Below are 17,638 nucleotides of genomic sequence, written 5' to 3'. Positions count from 1 at the left end.
CATGATACAAACAGATGGAAAATGCGAGGTCAATATTTTAAAAATTGCGTCCGCGTGCAGACATACCAAGAATGCAGCAAATAAGGACAGCAGATCAGATAATCTGGCACATGAAATGAACAGGGAGTAAATCGTACATATAGAACAAGGGAGGATTTTGAGGTAAACTTTGAACCTATAATGAACATCCTGGGAGTCCAGCAACCAATACCAGAGCTCTGTTTTGCGTTACATCAGAATCAAAAGATCCTAAAGGCAGTCTAATGATTAGAATATTGAACCGTAGCTCTGAAAGTAAAAGAGACGTCCAAATAACATTACCATGGACACGCCTTTGAAACCAGCCAAAACGAATGTGGAGCAGCCGCACATATGCTCGACTGCGGGGATTCCCTTCATTCCGGGTTTTCTTTTTCTTTTTCTTCTCTTTTTTCCAAAAAATACATAATATCCTAACAAAACTAGGGCATTGTCAAAATAGCAGAAGATTGTGCGTTAACTTCCATTTTCATAGCCACTGATGTGGGCTTCCAACTTCCCTGTTGCCGCCAAAATCAGACCTGCAGGTACAACACTAGATTAAGAATTGGCCATAATGAAATAATCAGTTGGTTTTCACATGACAACTGTTTGAGTTTATTACTTCAGGTTAGCAATTATTAACTCACAGGATGCACAAGAATCAGTTGCTCTAAAGATTAATGACCAACAAGTACCTAGAAATAAAGCAGAGGGTTTAGCAGGCCGTGATTTAAATTCAGGATGAAATTGCACGCCTACATAGAATGGATGACTTGGAAGCTCTAGGATCTGCTCAAAAGAAAGGATTCCACCATCATTTCATATCACAAAAATCCAGGACTGCAGAACACTCGTTCAGTTAGAGGAGTGTGTGCCTCGGGGAACTGCCTTTTCATATAAATCGCTGGCCTGCTATAGTACTGCATTTCATGTTGGGAAATGTTGGCCCCCCAAACACACACACCAATTCCATGGAACAAAACAATTATAGGAAGACAAGCGGGGATAACAAACGCAATATAATTAATTACCATCGCTTCTCATCCAAAACAACATCCAATTATAAAACTTACCTCCATTCGCTTTCCACTTTCATCCCTTCCAACAAATGTTAGCCCAGCTTCTTCTAGTGTTCCAATAACATCTGGATTTACCTGCATTATGACATCGCTGAATTAATATTCACAAGCCACACACGTCATACACTTTGACAATAAAAGCCAACCTCATATCTATGCCGATGCCGCTCATCCACATGCTGTGAGGTGTGGTACCTGATGTTTAGGAACACATAATGTTAGCAAGCCTAGAAAAGGGTGCTGAAAACATTTTACTCTCACAATATGGGTAAAAAAAGACGCATATACTTTAGCAAATTCAGCTTAGAAGTATGTTTTATGCCCTTTCTTTAATCCATGAAATGGGCTAAATTTATGGTTAAAACAGCAGAGAGTGATGGAAAGCACAACATACAGCTTGGAAGTAATACAATCAGGTGTCTGAAATAGTGTTTTACGAGATCCTAGCCTCATGGTGCTTCCCATGTGTGTTCGTGAACCCTGCATGCGAACATGTAATATGATGACATCCATTGACTAACTATGCTAGTGAGTAGTAACTAGGAATATTTTTGAAAATGGCAGAAGCGAGAAAAGGGTGAACCAATGTGTACCTCAGGCATGAAAATCACAACAGGATTTGGCGTTTGGGCATCAAACTCTACACTGTTAGCCCTTTCCCAACCCAACACCTAAGAACCACCGTTAAATTACAATATGAAAACATATGGTAGAACAGAACCAAACACAGCATATACAAAAATATCACTCACCGATCTTGCAAACTCAATCACAGCAATCTGCATTCCCAAGCAAATTCCCAAATATGGAACATTGTTCTCTCTGGCATATTTGGCAGCTAGCATCATACCCCTCACACCACGATCTCCAAATCCACCAGGAACCAAGACACAAGCTGCCCTCTGCAAGTATCAATTTCCAAGAACAGCTGTGACTTGAGACTCAGATATCATATACCTCTTCCCTAATTCTTTTAAACTCAATTTCAAAGGCAGCCCAACCGGTCTAACAAAGTCAAAAACTCACACCAAAATAGAAGTTCAAACAAAATAAAGACCCTTACGCCTTAGCATTTGCCAGTCTTAACATTTACCAGGAATCAAGTAACACCTCAGAAAATAGTATCAAAACGAAGCATATAAACGTCATTGCAGGAAGAGAAAGGGAGGCAGAGAGGGGAAATAATATATGAAAGTAAAGCTTACCCTCAGAGTCTCCCATGCAGCAGCATAAGCTTCTGGTGTCTAAACCAGTGAAATCAAAAGTAAATAAAGCTGGCTACATGCAGAGTGACGGTTAACAAAATATTTCCAGATTCCATTTGAAAGAAATCATTACCGATTCTGCACTATCATCTTCAAGGTCAGATGCTGCAATCCAATCAATTGATGGCCTCAATGAGCACGCAATGCAAGCATGCAGAAGAGCCTGTAAGCAGGTCAGGCATAACAAAGACTATTTACACACTGCAATTACACAAGAGAACAAGAAACTTGATAGTCCATTCTATGAATCATAGCATGTGGATGGCAAAAGTGAAAACTCATTTCCCCCAAAATCACCATGCCCAAATCCAAGAAGATTAGCCAACACTGTCTAAAGTTTAGAGGATATTAAAGAAAGCTTTTATACTCCTATAGGAAACAATAATTTAATTAATATGGTCAGGAAGAGATGACATCAACTGTACATCCCTTCATGGGAAGAATCAGAATTAAAATTAAAAGTATATATATAATAAGTAGATCCTTGAATACTATAATCGCACCATCAAGCAGTCCATAAGTTATTCTATTTAAATTAGTTTGGCAGCTAAATAAACAAGCTAAAATCCAAACCTCGAATTATTTACATTTTCTTGCTCATCTTAAAAAAAATAAATAAATAAATAAAAGCTACAACACACCTTTATAACAGATAAATATGAATCTGTTAGGCCAACGTATTTCCCCACCATCGCAATTCTCACCTGTAAATGTCATAATGCTCTTATTCTTATGCACAATATGATATAAAATACATTCAAAAAGAGCATTGCAAACTCATCATCATGGCACTAACAGAATCAGTAAGATTATCATAAGTCTCAGCCATCTTCGTCCAACTCCTCAAGTCAGGAGGCATAGCAATGCTGAAACAAAACATTAGAATGAAATAAATAAGCACTGTCTGTCATCAAATTGATATCCCAAAGAAAATGAAAACCTTAGCTTTGTGTAGTGTCAATGAAGTGATTAAGAACAAATCTTGCATGAGATGCCATAGTGTCATCAACTATAATCACAATGATGTATATATCTCATCTGACCCTGGTTAATTGACGAAAAATCAGACTAGGATATATTGCTTTGGCTTTAACGGCAACAGACATAAAGGGCAATGGAAGACTCACCTGAGTAGGTCAAGCTGCTTCAGAATTGAATGGTGCGCATTTTGGTTCTGAAAGTATCAGCCAATCATAAAGTAGATAATAAGACAGTATATACATAATCCAGCCAAGAGTCAGTATAGCCAAAGAAAAAAAAAAAATCATAGACAGCCCACCCTAAGTAAGAGAGGAATGTGCCAAATGTTTGGGACATCATGAATATTTAGAATATTCTCAATCTGTGGAGAACACACAAAAACTCTAAGATCAGTAACCTTCTTTTAAGGCCAGGATAAGATCAATAACTAAGAAAATGAACCCTGCTTGGCAAATGGCCAACACCAAGCACCGAGCTAAATTCACCAACAACTTACTGGAACATGGCAAAACCGTGAGAGTTTGTCCTTCGTATTATCCAAAAGAGGCTGCCACATTCAATATCAAAATATTTTACTTACTACAGAGAGATAATTGACAAACTGAACAATGCAGTTCAAAAGCACAAAAGACTCCACACCAGTTCTTCTGACAACAAAAATAAGCATACGGAAATAAAATATATCACTGCAGTCTAATGAAAGAACTGATGAGGCAATAAGAATTTTGAACAAACAAGATCGAGCCGTCATCTAATCCTTTTCTAAACTATGTACATGCACCAATTTTGAAGAGCAAGTAAAACGGTCAATGGACAAATAAAACAGAAGCATTAAATGTTTAAAATCTACATCTGAAATGAAAGTTATAGTTTTCATCAACTAAATATAAACTAAAGCTATCTAGAAGGCCCAAATAATAAACACCTTTACAGCTTGTCTATGTTTAAACCGCATGAAGGGAACAGAAGTGTTACCCTATGTTTCCCAGAGAAATGTCATTTAAGCTCATTTAGGTAATAATTGGCGTGGTAACAAACCTCAGCAGATCGACAAGCTAAAAGGTGAGGAGTCAAACCCAATGCTCTCAGTTCCCTGACACTGTGTTGCGTAGGTTTTGTTTTCTAGAACCAAAAATGTAGGAGCCAAAAAGAGAAAAATAAGTAATTAATACTAATAGTGGGCAACTATAAAGCACAGGCAATTAAATGTTACTTGTTCTCCCACAACACCCAGCACTGGTATTAGGCTAACATGGATGAGACAGAAGTTGTCAGACCCTGCGTACAGTAACCAACGAATCCATAGTTATACTTAGTTTTGACAAATAAATCCAGGGCTCAAAGTAGCGCGAGTAAAGTAAGTTGCTGCACAAGTGACGCTAATTTACAAGCAACTTATACAATGAACTTACCAACAGAAAAGGACAATTGCCGCAAAGCCTCAATAAACGGCATAGATTCAATGTCACCTGTAAAAACAAAAATATATACTCCCACGTGATGAATTGACCTGGACAACATGGATGAAAAAGAAGCATCTCTACTCTACAAAAATCTTACCCACAGTGCCTCCAAGCTCAATCACACAAACATCTGCTGGCCCCTCCTTCCCATCCACGGGAATCACAGCAACTGACTCAATCCAATCTTTTATGGCATCTGTGATGTGTGGTACTACCTGTATCAACATCCCCAAAACTTTGAAATTTACACCTCATCCATACAATAAGAGAATGTAAGCAACACAAAATAGAATTATAAAATGTGTATCACCTGAACAGTTTTTCCGAGGTAATCACCCCTGCGTTCCTTCTCGAGAACAGACTGAGCAGAAAGCACAGATGATGGTTTTATGAAAGCATGGATTAATTTCATTTTACAGTCCAGTACTCATTCATGGAAGATATAAAAGCACCTGGTATATTTTTCCAGTGGTGATATTGTTATTCTTTGTAAGTGTGACATCTAGGAAGCGCTCATAATTTCCCAAATCCAGATCAACCTTCGAAGCCAAGCAACAAAGGTAAAAAAAAAATTAGTCGATATTATATCACCTTAGTACATTCAGGCACGAAAAGATGTATTGTGGAAGGAAGGAAACCTCTCCACCATCGTCAAGAACAAAAACTTCCCCATGCTCAAAAGGAGACATGGTACCGGCATCTATGTTCAGGTATGGATCTGCAAATAGTACAGAGAACAGATGCATGAAGAAGTTGCAAATTATTTGATTTGCTCATATATCCCTATGGGGAAACAATCAAATAATGGGAATTTTAGAAAGAAGAGCAGACATAAGCAAACAGTACATACGGAACGGCCTTGACAGGAAACCAATCGAATAAAAGTTTAAGTACCCTGAAGCATAAACTACATACAGAACGTCCTCAATAAGCACTCGCACATTACAGGAAGGTAGGAGTAGGAGACCAAGATTATTCAAGAAAAGAGACACCCCAGAAAATCATATTGACCACAGGTTATAAAAACACTAACGTTCAGTCACGCTAAAAAAGGAAGAGGAGGAGGAGGAGGAGGAAGAAGGGATTCAAACTAATCAAAATACCAAAGAAGGCAATATTCAAAACGAAAGAACTGTATTGCAAGAAATGACAGAACAATAAATAATGAGAAGGAGAAGGAGGCAAAGAACCAATTTTGATGGAAGTGACGCGAAGACCACAGGCCTTGAGCACGACCCCTATGCTGCTCGCCGTCACGCCCTTGCCCAGGCCACTCACAACTCCACCGGTGATCAACACGTACTTCATTATCAGAGGTGCAGTGTGTTGTATACGTTGCTGTACAGAATTGAGACCAAAATGCTTGTGTTTATATCAGAGCGGGAAGGTGGAAGTTGATAACGGGAAAGCAGAAAAGTCAGCAACACTCCCCCGGCCGGGTTGCTGAAGCTGAAGCCGAAGTCGGAGGTCCCTTTCTAATCTAATCCAATTAAAATTAAAAATAAAACCTAAAAAGAAAAAACCTAATTAAAAAATGGTCTTCCCAAATCCTGCCTTCACCTACGTTTTGAGAATTTAGACCGTCTTTTTTGGTGGCTTCCTGCTTACAACTGTCCATTTCGCTCCTCTTTCCGCCGAATCATAGCGCGACATGTCAACTTGAGCCTTTGGTCCGTGCTGCACGCTGATGATCCCATTTTGAGCCTTCATAGTTTGATTTTTTTTTTTTTGACCAGAGAGCCTTCATAGTTTGATAATGCTTGAACGTAAAATTAATGACATCAAATACTATTAAATGGGGTAAAAAATGTTAGGCTTACTTATTCTCTATCGCATTTAACTAAATTTAATTATATTTTTAGTTAAGGGTACAGGTACATGATTGAAATAAGAAGACCAACCAGTTTTTAGCAGGGGTGCGAAAAGTTTACCTGATATGACAGGTTTTGCCATCATAAATTTATTAATCAGGACCGTAAGATGAATCCGCAGCATAAACTCCTAAAAACACCTTTTCGGCCTCTTAAGAGCGATTCGCTGTACTTTTTCTTCCATGCTTTTTTCCCAGATAAATAGACAAATTATATTCCTTTGCACCGTAAGATCCCCTCTACTTTGTGGCTTTTTGCTTATTGGAGGAGTAAGGTATTCCATTGTTTCCTTTATATCGATATTGGGTCGGAATCATCATTACAGACCATTCGTCGCCCCATTGTTACTATTCCCCTCCCTAGAAAATAGGAAGCATCTATATCCCAAAAAATAAACAAAATAAAAAAAGAAAGAACATATAAAGCAAATTTTATTTAAAAAACCGCAATGTGAATACTATTCGCTTATTTTAAGGGAGAATTACAATCAAGTCCCATATAAGAGAAATAACTACTAAAAAGTCTAATAACAATCTGAGCAGCTTGTAACAACAAATTCTATAATAGAAAATAACAACCTCTAGAATTTATTTTGTAATTTTTTTTTTGTATGGGACCTTATTATAATTTTCTTTTATTTTAAACTCTTAGTCCTGGCAAACATGGGCTCATAATTTGTTTTTTTTTTAAATCTAAAAGAACAATTTTGTCAACGGGAGTGCAAAAGTCATTCTGCGGGCTATTCCTGGAGTATTTTTGTCTTTTTTAATAATTCCTGGAGGCAGGAGACATATTTTCCACCAGTATGATATGCTTTGAACAAATTACAGCATGAAGGACAGAATTAGAGAAAATGAAAGTTAAGTCAATAATCAAATCACACAGTAGTACTCCTCCGGTCCTAATTATAAGACCCAATTGACTTATTTGAGGAGATTAAGGAAGTAAGTTAAGTTGGTTATTTATAATAAATAAGTGTTGTCATTCCTAAAATATCCTTGCTAATTAAGTATATTGGCTAAAACTATCATTATTAGAAGGATTATCGTGAAAAAAAATGCATAAATATAAGAGACAAAATGGATTGGGTCTTATAATTAGGACCAAATAAAAAGTCAAATTGGGTCTTATAATAAGGACCGGAGGAGTATTCACTTATTTTAGCTTCCAATGACGCGTTGATTCGCGTACTTGATGTTTACTGAGTATGGGCGGCAAACGGTCGATAAACCCCGGTGCCCATGGGTGTCGTGTCATGTTTGTGCTCGTTCATGTTTTATAATAAACACGACACGGCTGCACGATTGAAAACGACACCTATCAATTTGCGAGAGAACGTAAGCATATAAAGCATCAATTTGCGACGTTGGAAAAGCGTATTTGTCGGGAAAAGTTTCTTCCGATTCAATAAAAATTAGTCTTTCTGAGTTATGCTAATTGATGATATGTAATTATGTTATTGTGGTGCCACTTGCCGCGGTTCTGTAGAAATAAAGCAACAACGGGTGCAGCGGCAGCACACAAACTCCGCATATATAAACAAATCTAAATCCACTTTTTTAGGTTTTTCGATACTACCTCTGTTTCTTTGTTTGTCTACTAGAAACAAAGAGGAACTTATAATTAAAAGTAATTATCTGACCAACCCCGAATCCTGGTGTAACTTAACAAGGGAGACAAAAATGCAGAAAACGAGAAATTTGAGAGCGCTCCAGCTGGGAAACGCAGCCAAGCTGTGCCTCTGCATTCATTGATATTCGCTGCCGGACTGTGATGTCCTCTTCCCAAAAAAACATTTATCACACACAGAGCCCAGAGATTCAGCGCCCTTCAAGCCGGTCCTGTTTTGAAGACTCCATTCTTCTTCTTCTTCTTCTTTTTTTAATAATTTTTTTAAAAAGTAAAAGTTTCGTATTACTTGGTTATAACATGGCGGGCCAGATGGCTATTTAGCAAGTTGCATGTAAAAGTCAGGCACTGCAGATAGACAGGCAGGGTGTAATTATAAATTATGACGTCAAATTAAAGAAAGCGACCTGCCCAGTGCCCACTAGCATAAGGATAAGGGAACTTTGGATTGTCTCCCAAAATTTAAATCATGTCTTCACAGAACTAACTGTTGCGCCGATTAATTTGCACACCGGGAAAATCATAAGGGCTGGAATATTAGCGCGTCGTTGATGGCCGCTCTTATATAGCTCATTTGGAATTATAATTATAAGTACCTTTTACATAAATCAAGATAAAATTTCTATTTATCTCATGTTTCAAGTTATAACATGCGCAGATGAAAGCTTTATGTTATACCTTGCACAGTTTGGTCTGTGTCATCATTATTAAAGGGAGTTATAAAGCGACATGCTGACATGAGAATGTGTTCGTTCGTCACCCGGAAATCTTCCAAAACATTAATAAATTCGGTCGGTTGATGCATGCCACTCTTCTGTCACGCGAATGTCGACAGTATGTTTTTCTTCAGAGCAAATTCGTCTGCCTTCGCTGGGTTCACCCGCTGCATGAGTCAACCCACCTCAACATTAATAATCAAATATGTCTGCCTTTACGTCTTTTCTTTCACTCAATGAAAAAGACTTTCCCCTAACTAGAACTTCTTCCCATTTATCCTCCCAAACTATCACTCACCTGACCTTCCCTTTTTAAAAACTATTTTCATCAATGCTTGTTGCTCATGTTTTACAGAGAACAACATACAGTGTTACCAGATGGATATATTTAGTGATAAGATCAAGAGCCAAGAATATTACTCCTCCGGTCCTTAATATAAGACCCATTTAATTAATTTGATTAGATTAAAGAAGTTAGGTAAGTTAGTTAATTATACGAAATGTGACACGTTTTTCCTAAAATACCATAATCATTTTTCTTAATACCCCTTCTTTTCCTTCTATTTGATTATGGTTGAGGGAGTATCCATAGGGGTAATTTAGAGAAAAGTGATAAATATAAAAAATGAGTCTTATATTTAGGACCAAAATTAATTCAACAATTAAATCTTATATTAAGGGTCAGAGGAGTATTACCTTGTCAAGCATGCGCTGCAGGCGCTGGATTTCATTCTTGGCATAATCAGAATCTTTCTCCATGCAATTCCTGGCGGCTTTCAAGTAAATCTTCCCGTACCTAGTATGTTCAAAATTACAAAACTTGAATTTCCATGCATGTATCTCACTTCGAGCGAAACGCAAAAGTGTCGATGTTATTATGTATACATAGAAATCACATACAACCTTAAAGCAGACCCGTTAAGCTTCTCTACTTGCTCTTCTATTCGGGCAAACACGGCCTTCTTCTCTTCATGCTTAGCAGCTGCGAACTCCTTTACCAAGGCGTCCAAGCTTTCAACTATACCAGCCTATAAGCCAATTATTAATTGCAACAGCTTTGGTTTTTGAATGAATCGGTCAGAACCACTGACCTTTGAAGTAAGCCGTCCTTCTCGGTCTCTACTTGTGCCGCATTTGTCATTGAGGAAAGCGACGATGTCGTTCAAGTCTCTTCCTCCCCCATACACCTCGCCGGCTTTCTTGCTCTTTGGAAAGAACTTCAACGTAGGAAATGCTTTTACATCATTCCTGCATTATTATATTATATAATTATTCTCTGAAACACGCTAGCATCCTTTGGATTTGCCATGACCTCTGAACATACACTCAACTATTCCCTAGCTATAGTACAATGTGGATGAGCTATATATTTCATCTTACTTCGCCGCAAGATCCTTATATTTGTCAGCATCCAGGTTTGCAATCACCACCTCTTCCTCCATTTTAAATGCTGCAGCAACCTTCTCATAAGCCTGAAGTGAAGAGAAGAATCAAACTTTCACGTTTACTAATTCTACAGATGCTGAAGGCCGCCTACAGTTGATGAAAATTATAAAGACTAGCGCAGATGTTTGCTTACCGGGGCAAGTTCTCTGCAATGTCTGCACCTGGAAAAATCACAAAAACTTGTAAGCTGATATGCTAGTTGATGGAATATGAAAACAAAACGTAAACTTAGTCTCTTGAAATTTTGGAGCGACCAAAAACTCTGAATTAAAAACTTGTTGAGTACCACGGTGCATAAAACTCAACCAAGACGTCTTTTGTCTCATCCAAGACGACCTCATCAAAATTGTTGGGAGTAAGTACCACCACCTTGGATGGAGCTATAGTAATCTTCACCTTGGTTCCTGTTATTACCAATGCTCTCTGGTCAGGTATCTCTACTCCAATCCCCAGGCAAAATGATAACTGAGAGCAAAAAATGTGCAGTTCAATGTTCAGATACAGGGAATCTACTTATGTGGCTGGAAAGTGTCACTGTCACACTTCAAATTAAAAGATTGCTGGTGCGAGTTAGCTCGTTTATAAATATGCTTCAGTCTAAATACTATATGTCCTTGGAAATTACAAAAATTTCAGATAACTTGACATCAAGGCACGTGGCTTCAATAGAGTCAGGCAGTGCCAGTACCTTCCTCTGTGTTCACAAACTCAGCTAGAGATTCTGCAGTCCTTTGCCCTTTATACCTTAAGGATTATTCCGATATTGGTCACGAAGCGATAAAGCAAGAGGAAAAATGAAAAGCAAAATGATTAAGAAACTAGGCAACCAAATATAAAAGTTAAGCAAATTATCCTTCGACTGGCTGAACTTCTTGCTCACCTTTTTGGTTCCAGAGATCCTTTGGGAAACCACTGAATTGTTGGGTACTTAGAAACATCATATTTTTTGCACAAACTCTTGTGTTGATCACAGTCCACCTGCGGCAGATTAAAACATCCCAAGAAAACATTGCAAAAGAGTGACCTTATCAAGGATCCTCGATCAAAAGGAAAAAAAGGTCAAGAAAAGAGAACAGGAAAAACATAGAAGTGGTAACAATTCTTTGGTGGTTATGTATCCCTCATGAAGCCACATAATTGCCATATGCTGCTGATTATTAAAATAACTAATTCACGAATAATAAATAATTAATTAAAATTAGCTGAAAATAATAAATAGGTTAGAAATATACTTTTATTTTTATGTCATGAGAAAAAAAATAAAAGAGAATGTGTAAGAAAATATGATAACAAAGAAATAATTAAAGACTAACATTTAAAAAAATACATTAAATATTAAGACAAATCCAAAATTAAAGTTTTATAAATAGACCACACTCATTTTCAAATTTGAAACTTATAAATAAGATCAGAGGGAGTATTTTATAAGAATATAATTCCTTCTGAGGGTGTGCTCAGTTTTTGCTGAAGACAATCTATTTTACGATGACATGTTTATTTTGTCGAAGATTTCAACTAAAATATGCCAACAATCACGAACAGATGAAAAAGGGCAAGGCATGTTCCAGAAGGTATGGAGGGGGAACAACCCTAGGAAGCTTACCTTTCCAACCAAAACAACAGATTTGGCTTTCTTGAAGCTGGTACCTAGCTTTTCATACTCCGGTGCAAACTTTTTACAGAGGCCACACCTGTCACCCAAAAATAATGGAAAGAAGGTATGAGCATGCGTACGGCTTCCTTGGCTGAATAACAACTGATCGGACTCGTGTTGTGACATACTTGAACAAATAAACCTAAAGAATGCAAGAACGGAAAATGTCGTGTACCAGGGAGTATAGAACTCAACAAGAGCTCCTCTGCGGCGGCCGACTTCCTGTTCGAAAGTTTCTTGGGTCAACATAACGACGTCGTGGGCTAAGGAAGACAGAACAAGAAAAGCGAACGATCCCAATGCCACAACCCAGATCTGATCATACTTGCCCATATCTTGCGGTTCCCGTCGATGGCAGAGGAAATTTTGTTGGGATTTGGATTATTAATTATGTTATGGGGAACAAAGCAGCTTTATATGTGGGGGTGTGTATATATTTGTGTATTGATGGACTTGCATTCCGTTCCGTTCCATGCACCGGACTTGGGAAAGTAATGCCCCGATGGAGTTATGAGGTGCATGCGCGTCCGATCTGAACATCAGTGACGGCCCCCCTATGACTAAGATCAGCTGCTGTTATATTTCAACCTTTCATGTACGTATCATGCCCGATAGAGATTTCTTCTCCGCGTGGATAGGGTTATATGGATCCGAATCTGATGCCTTGAGACACGTACGTGGCAGAACCACAATGCACAGTACGTATTTGACAACATTCGGGTTGGAAAAAGGGCCAAAAAAAAAAAGGGGACAACATTGGGAGGAGGAGGTTGCGGTGATAAGAGTTACGAATTCGGCGCTCGGCAGCAGATATAGTTCGCTGTCAAGGACTTAGAACAAGTCAACACTGAGCAAAACACGAACGTGGAAATAAAGTTACTTAGCTTTCAGGCCCGAATATTCGCTGCATAATAAGTAAGTCCATGACAAGCCCAGCAAAGCTCCTCAAAGTTGAGGTCCTGGCTGCATTGTTTCTGTACCCATTTACTACATTTCTCTCCGTCCCGCCCCCAGCCCCACCCCTCGAAAAGAAAAAATTGGCACCAATCATTTAATACCTCCACGGGATTCATTTTATACGTTTCAAAATCCTTATTTTAGTACTCTATATATACTACTACTAGTTCATGAGAATGATTAAGGGATTGATACGGTTTCATTTTCCTTGTAATAAATAATGGATTTCGCTACCACTAAATAATGGATTTCGCAGAAATACTCTTGTAATTAAAAATATCTTTTCAATTCTCGTTTTATCACTCTGAGCACCATTTGAGCAGTAGAGGACTTCCCATTATAATGTATATGACCATCTCTCTCTCTCTCTCTCTCCCCCCCCCCCCCCAATACATGACTGCTGTGAGATACTTGCGTATATAACATCGAGCGTTTTAGTTTCTGCCAACAACCTTTTTTGGAAATGTCTGGGAAAAAGTTATGATTAGGAAACTAGTATATATTTGATGCAGTTATATGTAAAACGCCCCGATATTTAAATTAAAAATATATAAAACAAGAAGGCGTATATATGGAGACGGTGGTCCTTACGCAGGATATATCTATATATATAAAATCTTGGGACTGAGGAATCAAACCTGCTGCAAATTAATATACCTAGAATACGCTGTCGTGGATGTCGGAGAGACGCATCTTTTATTAAAGACTGGTTCAGTAAGAGATGAATCGTTGGAATGATGCTGTCGGTGGTGAGTTCTGGGGGTGTCGGGTCAATCTTTCAAGCATTCAATTAATTAATATTCCGAGTGGAGGAGAGGGTGATCGAATGAGATACATGCAGCCATTTTAGGTGAAGAGTGGGGGAGGCTGGAGAGCGAATTCCATAGTTAATTAGTGAATGAAAACGAGGACCGCATTGCAGCCAACCCTGCGGCTGGGCTTCATTACTGGGATTTGTCGTCTGGTTAATGTTGTCCCTCACACGTCACCGCCCTCACCAACTAGAGGGGTGCCAATCCGACGCCATTAATGCTGCCATTTAATTAGCCTCGCTACTATCAGTTACTCACCCATTCCGGGACCCCCCACCGCCCTTCTTCAGTTTTCCAACTTTCACCTCTTGCTCTATACTCGTATATCATACCAATCTTTTAAACATGCATGCCCCTTTATATTAGTAATTGCCTTGTTATCATTAACACCTTTTTTTTTTTTTTGGCTTTCCGCTACTACGGCGTCCGGATTCCCGTCGTTAGAAATCAGAAGTGACGACCCCCGAATGTTCCTTCTCCATCTTTCATCAATTATTAGTGCCCGTTCGATCGAAGGAGACCACCAATGTGCATGGTGGTATATATTGAGTTTATTCGGAATTTTCCAGTGAGATAAAGAATCAATGTGTACGTATTCGCAGTGTCATAATAAATCACTAATTAATCTGGATATTAATTTGAAACATTTACACTCATTTGAATCGACGTCCGATTAGATATCTTCGTTCATAATCTTTTTACATCTCCAATGAAAAGCACATTTGCATGCATTGATTTCTTTGATTGGACGAACTGTAGAGAAGGAAAAAAAGACACGTATTAACTCGAGAGGATATAATTAATTCTGCAGCTTTCCTGGGTAATCTTCGTGGACGCGTTCAGAGCATGTAGGGCAGTCTAATTAAGCATTCATCATGTACGGAGCCTCATAAACGATGGGAACTCCGACTAGCAAATAGCAATTCCACACTATATGTACTATTCACGATGGGAACTCGCCACCACACAACCACCTTCTCATCTACGCCAGAGGTGGAAAGTACATGTACTCTACGATGATTAATTAAAAACCAATCAAAGTCAAATTAAATGACCTTTATTAACACCCAAGAAAGGTCGTTGTCACCATTCGTTAAACCACCAGAACACGACTTTTACTTTTTACACGATACTATATACAATACACAGGAAGGTCAAGAAAGAATCAAAGGCGGCTTCGGATTTTGTTTCTCAGGATCAGTGATGATCTCTTCAGGAATCTGACAATCATCGTCTTCCCAGAGCCAAGACAAGAGGTCTTGTTTGTCCTCCCATGTCTGCGGCTCGTTATGATTCATCAACTGGTCGTCCACATTAATCTCCCAATTATCCCAGTGATCGTATTCAAATAGGGAAGGCATGGGAGAGCGAGAGTACCAGTCTAGAGTATTATTATTATCATTAGGACACTCCTGCTGATCGCGTAATGCCTTTTCGGAATCAAAACACGACACCTCATCATTTCTTTCTCTCTCTTCAGTTAAGCCGGAAACCCCACCTCCTTCGTCTTCCAGCAACCAAGTGTCCACCATGTCATCAAGACATAACTCCCCACCACCATCAATGCGCTGCTGATGACCCTCTTGTGTCGTCGCTGTTTCCGTGTCTCCACCTGACCTCAACGAACCATCTCCGCTTTCTCCATTGTTACTTGCCTCCCCCATTTCTTGTTCTGAAGATCTCTCTGCTTTGTCTTCTGTATTGTCACCTTCCAGGACCATGAAATCCTCAAAGTCTATGCCATCGCTTTTAACGGACAAGCCTTCGTTCTCTAGTGCTGGCGTGGGTGGCTCCGGAACCGCTGCTACACTGTTCTGATTCGTTTTCTCCGGAGCTTCTTGCCGGGTGTTGCTTCTGTTCTTCTTCATGGCCCAACGGCTGGTTCTGCCACCCTTGCGCTTGGTTGCTGTGACATTATTGCTTGGATTATTGGCTGTGGCTGTGTCCATGGTCACTGCTTGGTCGGTCTGGTCCGTACTAGCCGGCCTCCTGAAGGCGTAAATTTTCCTGCTTAAGTGAGAATTCCAGTAGTTTTTAATTTCGTTGTCTGTTCTTCCTGGCAAGTGACTCGCTATGAGGGACCACCTGCAATTTAGTAGCATTCCAAGTATATTTGAGTTCATATTCCTGCTCAACAAGAATCTGGCTTCTTCTGTGGATTTTCTCCATCAGCACAGTCTTTTCATGGATTGACTTTTGAATGCACAGTTATTCATTCATGTATCGTGGTTCGTTAAGGTCAAATATTCACATGTAGTAGTGTCATCTAAACTTTTCTACACAATTTGTTTAAATCTTTCACACAGTTCAGGATCGAAGAACTCTGCAAGCGCCAATTTTCTTCCTTCTTCTCATTCGGTTACACGCACGACCCGAGTTCTTTGTTACATACGCCCTGGGCTCTTCGTGTTGAGCTTTTCCACATTTCATCTCCTCAACAAATCTATGGTTTAGGATTATTTTGTGACTCAGATTTTAATTGACAACAAAAAGTCATTACACTGTTCACACAATTAATTGACAACAAAAAGTCATCACACCTTAAAAGAGCTTTTTTGTTTTTTTTTACAAAAAAAAAGTGTTGATCATTATTGATGCATTTTTAATTCATTCTTTTATGCTACTAATCGTTACCGTTTCTCACTTCTTAATTTCTGTTTTCAAAAGTATTATTCTGTAATATTTTCGAAGGAAATGAAACCTCATTACTGTGAAATCTGGACAAGAGTACCAAGTTATACGTTTAAAAAAATAAATAAATGCAGATTCGAGAACAGCTATGCATACATTTAATTACTATAAGTATTATAGTAGCTGAGCTGTTTTGTTATCGTAAAGTCCTTTTGCATAAAACTGGATAATATTAAAAACGAAACTCCTTCGTGCTGATTTATTGATTCCCTTAAATAACGGCGTTACTAATAACTATGAAATAAATTATGAAGATACTGGTGTGTCGTTAAGCCGAGCTGTTCCGTAATATTAATATATATATATATATATATATATAAGCGTTATGGCATGCATATATATAGGAGTAGTGTAATATGTGTGAACCTGTTGCCCAAAGAAGAATGGAGTTTGATAATAAGGTCTTCCTCCTGAGCAGAAATGTTGCCCCTCTTAAGGTCAGATCTCAAGTAGTTGATCCATCTTAACCTGCAACTCTTGCCGCACCTCAGCAGCCCTGTGAAGGAAAGGAAGAAAATAATTAATACACATAAATATACAAAACACAGCATAAATTAAAAGTCACGAGAGGGAAACAGGAGGGAGACGAAGAAGAATGATCAATATATAGAAAAAAGAGTGATAATGGAGGAACCGGCATTCTTGGGCAGAGCCCTCCAGGAGCCTTCGCCATTGGCCTGAATGTACTTGGTCAAGATTTCATCCTCCTGAGCACTCCATCTGCCCTTCTTCAACCCCACCTTCTCGCAGCAGGGTGCTCTTCCCATGTCTGAGCGAGAGGCCACCCACCTACAGAGAGCCAAACATGTATGATGCTGCTTGCATTAGGAGAAAGGTCTCTCTCTCTCTGTCTCCCTCGCGCTGTGTCCCAGCTGGCTCCGAGTGCCATGACGGCATTTAATTTATAGAGCTTATAAATGGGAGGGGGCTCGTAGGGAATAGGAGTGGGGGTGCGTGTGCATGTGGTGCCACATTGTGCCACGTTAGCCGTGTCTCTAATACCCTCGTGGCTAATCCACCGTCGATGCCTCTTTGCGGGGCTCCCATCTCCCA

At 39.0% G+C, this 17,638-nt stretch overlaps 3 protein-coding genes across 6 annotated transcripts; all 3 read right to left on the bottom strand.

Annotated features, from left to right (window-relative positions):
- Positions 1-81: 81 nt before the first annotated feature.
- On the bottom strand, positions 82-6,294 carry LOC114738093 (CTP synthase). 3 transcript variants are annotated; one of them, XM_028926113.1, is made up of 22 exons: positions 6,000-6,294; positions 5,448-5,527; positions 5,262-5,348; positions 5,120-5,170; positions 4,907-5,024; positions 4,759-4,815; positions 4,560-4,624; positions 4,385-4,468; positions 3,843-3,893; positions 3,645-3,707; positions 3,493-3,539; positions 3,162-3,231; positions 3,007-3,069; positions 2,439-2,528; positions 2,306-2,344; positions 1,853-2,002; positions 1,694-1,771; positions 1,495-1,580; positions 1,247-1,295; positions 1,095-1,175; positions 717-810; positions 82-574 (listed from the first exon to the last, which is right to left on the bottom strand). In XM_028926113.1, exons 1-22 carry the CDS (start codon positions 6,115-6,117, stop codon positions 555-557), a joined length of 1,641 nt encoding a protein of 546 aa, XP_028781946.1. In that variant the 5' UTR covers positions 6,118-6,294; the 3' UTR covers positions 82-554. The 3 variants fall into 3 exon arrangements, with proteins under 3 accessions (XP_028781946.1, XP_028781944.1, XP_028781945.1); XM_028926111.1 differs by having other exon boundaries at positions 82-560; positions 6,000-6,291; XM_028926112.1 differs by lacking the exon at positions 2,306-2,344 and having other exon boundaries at positions 82-560; positions 6,000-6,293.
- Positions 6,295-8,826: 2,532 nt separating this feature from the next.
- On the bottom strand, positions 8,827-12,561 carry LOC114738095 (probable protein disulfide-isomerase A6). Of its 2 annotated transcripts, none has more exons than XR_003739487.1 (11): positions 12,301-12,561; positions 12,075-12,162; positions 11,352-11,449; positions 11,160-11,215; positions 10,758-10,875; positions 10,605-10,632; positions 10,406-10,497; positions 10,117-10,273; positions 9,929-10,043; positions 9,722-9,821; positions 8,827-9,192 (listed from the first exon to the last, which is right to left on the bottom strand). XR_003739487.1 is itself a non-coding variant. In XM_028926116.1 (11 exons), the coding sequence occupies exons 1-11, from the start codon at positions 12,456-12,458 to the stop codon at positions 9,127-9,129; spliced, it is 1,086 nt and encodes a 361-aa protein (XP_028781949.1). In that variant the 5' UTR covers positions 12,459-12,561; the 3' UTR covers positions 8,827-9,126. The 2 variants fall into 2 exon arrangements, 1 of the variants encoding a protein (XP_028781949.1); XM_028926116.1 differs by having other exon boundaries at positions 9,929-10,053.
- A 2,159-nt stretch (positions 12,562-14,720) lies between these two features.
- LOC114738054 (transcription factor MYB12) lies at positions 14,721-17,435 on the bottom strand. Its single transcript, XM_028926064.1, has 3 exons — positions 17,220-17,435; positions 16,952-17,081; positions 14,721-15,979 (listed from the first exon to the last, which is right to left on the bottom strand). The coding sequence occupies exons 1-3, from the start codon at positions 17,350-17,352 to the stop codon at positions 15,049-15,051; spliced, it is 1,194 nt and encodes a 397-aa protein (XP_028781897.1). The 5' UTR covers positions 17,353-17,435; the 3' UTR covers positions 14,721-15,048.
- Between the last annotated feature and the right edge of the window lie 203 nt (positions 17,436-17,638).

The sequence above is a fragment of the Neltuma alba genome, unplaced genomic scaffold (assembly GCF_004799145.2).
Source record: "Neltuma alba isolate B1F8T4 unplaced genomic scaffold, ASM479914v2 tig00013522_pilon, whole genome shotgun sequence".
In the NCBI taxonomy this organism is placed as follows: domain Eukaryota; kingdom Viridiplantae; phylum Streptophyta; class Magnoliopsida; order Fabales; family Fabaceae; genus Neltuma; species Neltuma alba.
The sequence above is the reverse complement of the archived record's forward strand: the minus strand, read 5'-3'. Positions and strand labels throughout refer to the sequence as shown.